Source organism: Hordeum vulgare, chromosome 4H, assembly GCF_904849725.1.
Source record: "Hordeum vulgare subsp. vulgare chromosome 4H, MorexV3_pseudomolecules_assembly, whole genome shotgun sequence".
Taxonomy (NCBI): Eukaryota; Viridiplantae; Streptophyta; class Magnoliopsida; order Poales; family Poaceae; genus Hordeum; species Hordeum vulgare.
The window spans coordinates 458,669,460-458,677,511 of record NC_058521.1 but is presented as its reverse complement, the minus strand read 5'-3'; the positions used below and the strand labels follow the sequence as shown (position 1 = coordinate 458,677,511).

At 39.3% G+C, this 8,052-nt stretch overlaps 1 protein-coding gene across 1 annotated transcript; it reads left to right on the top strand.

The window, feature by feature from the left end:
• The first annotated feature begins 3,020 nt into the window (after positions 1–3,020).
• On the top strand, positions 3,021–5,951 carry LOC123448948. Its single transcript, XM_045126001.1, has 2 exons — positions 3,021–3,257; positions 5,526–5,951. The coding sequence occupies exons 1-2, from the start codon at positions 3,152–3,154 to the stop codon at positions 5,792–5,794; spliced, it is 375 nt and encodes a 124-aa protein (XP_044981936.1). The 5' UTR covers positions 3,021–3,151; the 3' UTR covers positions 5,795–5,951.
• The last annotated feature ends 2,101 nt before the right edge of the window (positions 5,952–8,052 follow it).

Below are 8,052 nucleotides of genomic sequence, written 5' to 3'. Positions count from 1 at the left end.
GCGACGTTTGATACACACAAAGCATTCCTCCGGTGTCAATGAGTTATATGATCTCATGGTCATAGGAATAAATACTTGACACGCAGAAAACAGTAGCAACAAAATGACACGATCAACATGCTACGTCTATTAGTTTGGGTCTAGTCCATCACGTGATTCTCCTAATGACGTGATCCAGTTATCAAGCAACAACACTTTGTTCATAATCAGAAGACACTGACTATCTTTGATCAACTGGCTAGCCAACTAGAGGCTTGCTAGGGACGGTGTTTTGTCTATGTATCCACACATGTAAATGAGTCTTCATTCAATACAATTATAGCATGGATAATAAACGATTATCTTGATACAAGAATTATAATAATAACTATATTTATTATTGCCTCTAGGGCATAACTCCAACAAGGGTTTACTTAATCAATTTGCTAAAAACCTAAATACCTTGATGCCTTTTATTACATTTTATTTTACTTTTATATTTATATATCTATCTCTATCAGAACTAATCCTTGCAAGTAACGAGTCCAAGGGGATTGACAACCCTCTTGCCTGCATTGGGTGCAAGTGTTTGGTTTTGTGTGTGTAGGTGCTGACAACGGGAATTTTTCTTGATTCTCCTATTAGTTCGATAAACCTTGGTTCTCAACTAAGGGAAATACTTACCCCTACTATATTGCTTCACCCTTCCTCTTCGGGGAAAACCCCAACACAACTCACAAGTAGCAGGAGGCTCTCCATCAACCTTGTTGCCTCCATGAGCATTTGTGAGTAGTTCCTTCAGGACCTAAGACTTCATAGTAGTATTTAGATGGTTCTCTCTCTCTCTCTCTCTCTCTCTCTTTGGATCTTCACTACCATGTTCCCCTTCTTTATTGTGTGATTGAGATGAATCAGAGTAATTTGTGGTGTGTAGTTGGGACATGATGAATTGTGAGTTCATGATCAGATTGTTCACTGAATCTATTTAAATCTGTTGAGATTTATTTGTTGTATAATTAGCTAGCTAGGCATGCCTTCTGATCTATTTGTCTTCTCTATCCAAGATTGATTGGTAGATCTTCAGAGGGAGTGGTGCATAGTAATGGGTTCAATCTTGTCGTGATTTCTATATCTCGGTGACAGAATGGGGAGAAGACACATATATGTATTGTTGCCAGTAAATAGAGAATGACATTTTAATATTATTGCTAGGTTCTTTCCCATCTACAATATGTCATCTTGCTTAAAGGGTTACTCTGTTTATTATGAACTTGATACTTTGAGATGCATGTTGGATAGCGATCTTGGCGTGGAGTAATAGTAGTAGATGCAGTTAGATTAATAGTCTACTTGTCACAGATGTAATGACTATATGAGATTATGCCATGAATGATCATAGTCATACTCGTTGCTACTCTTGTTAATTGTCTAACTGTAATTTGTTATCATGTCATTTGCCTTCTTTACGAGAGAGTTACCTTTAGTGAACCTATGTCCGTGGGGCCATTCTTCCATCAATACAAACTCCTACAAAATACATTCTCTTTTAATTTTGTTGCACCACTATCTATCTATTTCCTTTTAATATTGTAACTAGCAATACAAGGGGCTTGAAAAACCCCTTGCCAAGTTGGGTACAAGTATATATTGTTCGTGTTTGTGTGCAGTGATGGCCTGCAAGTGCACATGATTGTTGTAGCACTTGCGTGATAAGTGGGGTGTCAAACCCATAGGGAACTGATAGTAAAGACCACACACCCCGCAAATATGTTGTCACTTAATGCAGCCATGTGCACATCCAAACCGGAGTTAGAAATAGTCTACTCTATCAGTCGCTAGGAATCTAGATTAAAAGGTGTTTAACTAAAGTATTATCAAGAAGGTAAAAACAGAAAATAAATGACACTAAATTAGTAAGGACGGTGTTTGAGTGGTAAAGCGTTCCCTAGGGTTCCGACATCACTATCACTGATATGAACATAAGTTTGTGGAGCAGGTTACGAACCATGTTCTATTCTAACATAGACTTCATGCCACGTACACCACTACCTCAACGTCCCCAAGCAACAGGTTACCGCTATGATAATTAAGGGTTTCCCTGTGGACATAGCCTCTCAAACGGTTTTTCGTTAATCCCCTGTCAATTACAAGAACGGAGAATCAAGGCTTTTACTGTCACCTCGAATTACGTCAATATCCCCAGCCCTCACATCGACAATAATATACTTCACGACAACAAGACAGTAATGTGAGTGAGCCCTCCTCTCAACATTTGTGAAGGCTACTAAATCAAATCATGAACATAAGATATTGAATCATATGAAGTACCATAGAGGGTTCAACCATTTCCCTAAAACTAGTACAACTATTCAAACATAAGCATATCTCCCGGCTAGGTTAAAGCCACCACATATCAAGATAATATATAGAAACATAAAAAATATCATGCAACTCAGCAATAAAATCTATTTTAAACTCAGAGTGTGAGGAGCCATATACTACAACTAGAATTGGCAAACAAAACAATCAACCTTATTCTTAACATCGCAATGATATCAAATTATTCGTTAGAAAAAACAACCATCTTAAATAGATCTTTCCTAAGACCAACTAAAATGCCACCAACAGTTCTAAAGCAGGTAAAAAAGTGTCACGTAAAAGAATCGCTTCTATCATTGGCCTTGAGAAAACCCTCAGAAATGATATCATTTTTAGCTTCTTGAAAAAACGATAAAATCAGGGTTGGACTTAGGAATGGTGTGACGAGCAGAAGAAATCGCAAGAACAAATAATGGAGGTTTCAAATTTCAGAAACTTCTGCAGGTTGTTTCGAAGTGGAAAACAACTGCAGAACACAACAAATTAGGAGTACTAGCCATTTTTCTCGCAAAAAAAAAAAAGTAGTACTCCTACTAGCAATTTTCATTGCGTTGCCACGGGCCGGCTACCGTACCGGAGGCGTGCCGGTTCCGTCGTGCAGGGAGAGCCACACGGTTGCCATGTCGCCGTCCTCCTTGCGTCCACCCAAGCAGCCAGGCGACTCCAAGCGCTCTCTCAGCCACGCCTCCTCCTCCCCTCGCCCCGCCCCTCCCCTCCCCCACCGCGATAAGCAGAGACGCTGCGCGGGGAAAGGATCCTCCCTGATCGGTAGAATCTCCAACGGGGAGGGGCCATGGGGATACTACTGGTTTCCGGGAGATTCTTGGCTCGACGGCCTGCCCTCGCGCTCGCCCCTCGCTGCTCTCGAGGCTCCCCGGACAAGCGCGGCAGGGACGAAGGTATGAGCAGCACACTTTTCTACTAGCATCTTTTGAGTCTCGCCCTGCTCCCTCCTCCTTGTAGGTGTTTGACGAAATGCCGCTGCTAATTACTTGCTTGATTAACGGACTAGCGCTGCCCCTGTTTCACTGTTCTTGCTCTCTAGTGATGATGTTACCCTTCTAGATTATCATTGTATTAGCCCGATCACTGCATCTCAAATTCAACATGCTGCTGCTCACTTTACTCGTTCAGACCATGATCTGCTTACTGGATCATACAGTTTGCAGAACAGCGTGAACCCCTCATTTCATGTGCTAAGGTAGTAAGTTTTGAAGTGAAATGCAATGTTTGCTTCCTTTGTTTCAACCGAAAGGAGTGTTCTGTTCATGTGTGCACTCGCAGGTCACTGCATATTCACAACTTCATCTACAGCATAGATCGGCCTTAAGATTGTCATGTCGTTCGTGTTCTTCTATACAGGTAGTTTATTGATCCAGCAATAGGATCTCGCTTCGTCAGCATCTATTTAGCTCCTTTTTCAAACGAGTGACAGAGAACAATACTATATTGGTTTCTCCAAGAACACCAAACCTGCAGTTATGCTTGATTTCTCTGATCAAGTTGGTTCTGCTTCATCATTGGTCTTTGCCACGGCACAGCTTACCTTCACCGTAATCCGTACTAGGCATATCTTTTACCTAGTGCAAACGTGTGCCCCGATTTCAAGACGATCACAGTGGTTCTTCTTTCACAAAATTTTACATTGTCATATCTTTTCTTTGCAAAATCCATATGAACGAAATGTTAGTATCTTAGTTTTAAATATGCATGAAAAGTTATTCATCTTTTCACTGGTCAATACTGGATATTTGCCCTCGTTTGGTTATATATTTGATTTGATGGATAATGAGTGGTGGATTGTGAAGATCCTTTTTGAAGTTAGATTAAAAGGGTCCTTAGTTTCTTGTAATAGGTTACTGATAATATGTGCACCTTGTGATAGGTATTAATTTGGCATCAAAGGAGGATGTCAGATAGTAGACCACCACTTCCATGCAAGATTATTTGAAGTGGAACAGTAATCTATGATACCTTACCGTTATAAGATACTAATAGAACATTTCAATAAAAAGGTACTTTGTGGAACATTATGTAAAGGGAAATTGCTTTTGGCTCCCGAGCTCCATGGAGGCCTTTAAATTCAAACTTCAAATTTCATGAAAATTCGTATTTTTATATTTCAAAAAATTCTGAAAAAAAAATACATAGATATATGAAGGTATAATACACAAGTGTGTAAATTTTCAGAACAAAATATGTTGAAATGAGGGCTGTGCAAAAAAGACAAATCTGTAACTTTTTAATACATGTTACTATTCATCATTTCAGACCATGAATTTGTCTTTTTTGTACAGGTCACGTTTCAAAGTATTTCGACCTGAAATTTTACACACACACGGATCACATCCTTGTTTAGTTGTATATTTTTTTTCAGATTTTTTGAAACTAAATTTTTTGACTTATGATTTTTTTCAAAAATTTCGGCCTCCATGGCTCCCGGGAGCCAAACGTCCGTTCTCTATGTAAAGAGGTTTCACAACTAAATACAAAGAAACAAACATCAGAGTTAAAACACTAGCTGTTTGTTAGGCATTAAGGTTTTTTCCCTCTGCTCTATAAAGAAGACCAATTTATTGGAAAATTTCCCAGCACCAATCCTTGCTAATTTTTTTTGTCAATTACACGATTTAATGTCTAAAGTTGAAACAAAAATCGACGAAACATCCAGTACAACTGGATTGACAAAATTGTAAGAGTAAATTAATTATTGTAATGCTATTACCCTTATTGAACTCCAGTTCTGTTATTCAGCAGAGGACTGAAAGAAAAGGACATGTGATTCCTTAGTTGCATTGTGTCATAAAGAGCAATAATACTTTGTTGAAGTATGATCCTAGTATCCAGTCGATCTCAGAGCATGTTATATTTCATAATATAAGCAGACTCACAAGTCACTTGAAGAAAAGGAACCTACCGAACATTCAAACTCTTTAAGTACCAAACACATATAACAACTTGATTGAAGGATTTTCCTGAGCTACATATGAAATTTGATATGCGGGGATGTATGACGCAGCTGGAAATTGTAGGTGGTCGAAGTTTATTTGAAAGAGATATAATCATCGCACTGTTTGGCGGTGAAAACATCCACATTTGATTGCCGAATTTTGTATACGATGAAAACATGTTTGCAGGTTGAATCATTTCTCTTTCTTACTTTTCAGGTGACACATCATCAACCGACTGGGATAAGGCTTGGTCTACCTTTAAGAAGAAAGGGAAGAAGACCCTATTCTCAGAGTTCACACCGAACAAATATGTGACCTGGAACCCACGGCGCAGTGAGTATCCATTGTCAGAAGAAGTCGATCCAATCAAAAGAGCTGAGAGGTCTAACTTGATGTTGTGGACAAGCCCAAGGTTTACCTTGGTAGGGGCGATTATCATCGTTTCGGCATTGCTAATCTATACAATTGTTGTCCCACCCAAGTAACTGCTGAAGTGACAGATAACAGGTGAGCTGTAGGCCGAAGATTCTACTTGGAAGTCTGTATTGTACATTTAGTTTGTACTATACCAAGTATAATCATGGTTCTGTATTGCTTCAAACACATTCTAATAGATCATAATACAGAACTCCTTCCGTTTTAGTGATTTTCTTCACCTGTACATAAACTACATCCTCTTTAGTCTTCCATTATAAGCAAGAAATAGTGGGTCACCTAGAAGAATATGCTGATCAGTATCCACGATTATGCTCCTGATGTGAATTTTTCATAGTTTTCATCTCCTAGCAACTTCAGGTCATCAGGGGTGACCAACAGATCATCTAATGTTAGTTGTATTATAATCAGTAATGGGTAGCTTGTAGTATTGGTGATGCTTGAGCAAGTGGACATGTGCAAAAGCATATCTAGTAATCTGATGGAACCCAAGAGAAGCACGTTTTCGTTGCGCCAAATTCAAGTCAAAAGGCCAGTTCACTGGCTTCATATAGTAATAAGCACCAGATAAGCAGGAATCTTGCTTAGATGTAAAGCAATTTAACTTACATAATTTCCTATCCTCTAAATAATCAGGCTTTGCCGCTTACACTGGAGGCATCTAAACAGAGGGGGTGTTTCTTTCCAGGGACTTTTTGGTGTAGGGACTAAAAAAAGTCCCTTTTAGTCCCCCATGTGAAAGAAACAGGAGGGACTTTTAGGGACTAAAAGGGGGTATTTGGGACTAAAGGAAGAAGTCCCTATGGGAGGGACTTTTTTGGCACTTTTTCCAACAGTGCCCCTACTTTTAGCATGTCATTTAATAACCTCTAGTATATTACTAGGGGTAACATGGTCTTTTTGCATGTCATTTAATGACCTCTAGTTCATGTTTAGTCCTTGAAAAGAAACGGTAGGGACTAGAGACTTTTTAGTTGGGACTAAAAAAAGTCTTAGGACTTCTTAAAGAAACAGGGCCAGAGTGTGTCTACATTTTGTAGTTAGACTCTTAGACAGAATTCAATATAAATAAACATGGTCAGGACCGTCTCATCTTGTCTTTTAAGACCTGGTCGTCAGATCTGTATCCAGCATCTTGGAACAAGTCAGACAAATGCATTTTCATCTTTCCCTCTGAAAATTGGATTTGTCATCCTTTCTTTAAACATTGAATAATGGCCAAGGTCTTCTCTCCTGTGGATCGTGGCGATTCTGGTCTGCAATTAACACTGGAAAATTAGCATTCCTCAAGACAGTTCATAAAATTTCCAGAGCTTCTATAATCGGTTTTGCGTAGATATAAATGAATTTTCGAGAAAGGAAATATTCGGATATGCTGCTTACATTTTAAAAAAGCAACATGAGTAACTAATTGCTACTCCCTCCGTCCCATAATATAAGAGTGTTTTTGACACTACTCTAGTGTGAAAAACGTTTTTATATTATGGGACAGAGGGAATAATTACTGCAACGGTTATGTTTTCCTGCTCCTCTTCTCTCTCGTTATTACTCACTCCGTCCTAAAATAAGTGTCTTAAGTTTAGTATAATTTTGTACTAGAGCTAGTACAAAGTTAAGACAGTTATTTTGGGATAGAGGGAGTACATTTGTTACCGTGCATTGCCTTAGATTCCAGACACTTCTGAAACCTGAAGAGAAAATCTGGCCATCTGGAGAGAGCGGAGACTTTTTCCTCAGTGTGAAGAGAATAGGTCACAGTGTGGAATTCAAGTCAACTGCTCCCCGGGCGTACATAATAGTTCTCCTTGCAACATCTCTGTCCATCTGCCGTTGTATTTTATTGCAGTTCGCCGCTAGGGCATCATTTTATTGTACAGCTTTTCCTGCAGGTTATCTTATTTTTATGCCCTGTGTTTCTTGGACGCCTAACGGAGAGCCTGACCTGAACGGCCGATGGTGAGAGCTGTGATCCAGAAACTCTTGGTTTTCTTCTAGTGCCATGGCCATGGATAGGTTAATGCTTAAACTACATCCACTCAACCGTAGGCAAGCAGACAGTGGCGTAGTTTTCTACTATATCATTCCAGCTGGAGTGTTCAACTTCAGAAACCCGGTCAGCTAGTGCCGCGGCCCAGCATTTTTCAGACAGAATCCTGCACCCAAAACACCATTTTTTCCCCTTCTCTTGCTTGCTGGTGAGTTATGTACTACTCCCTCCGTTCCTAAATATAAGTCATTTTAGAGATTTCACTAGAGGACTACATACGGAGCAAAATTAATGAATCTATACTTTAAAGTAAGTCGGTAT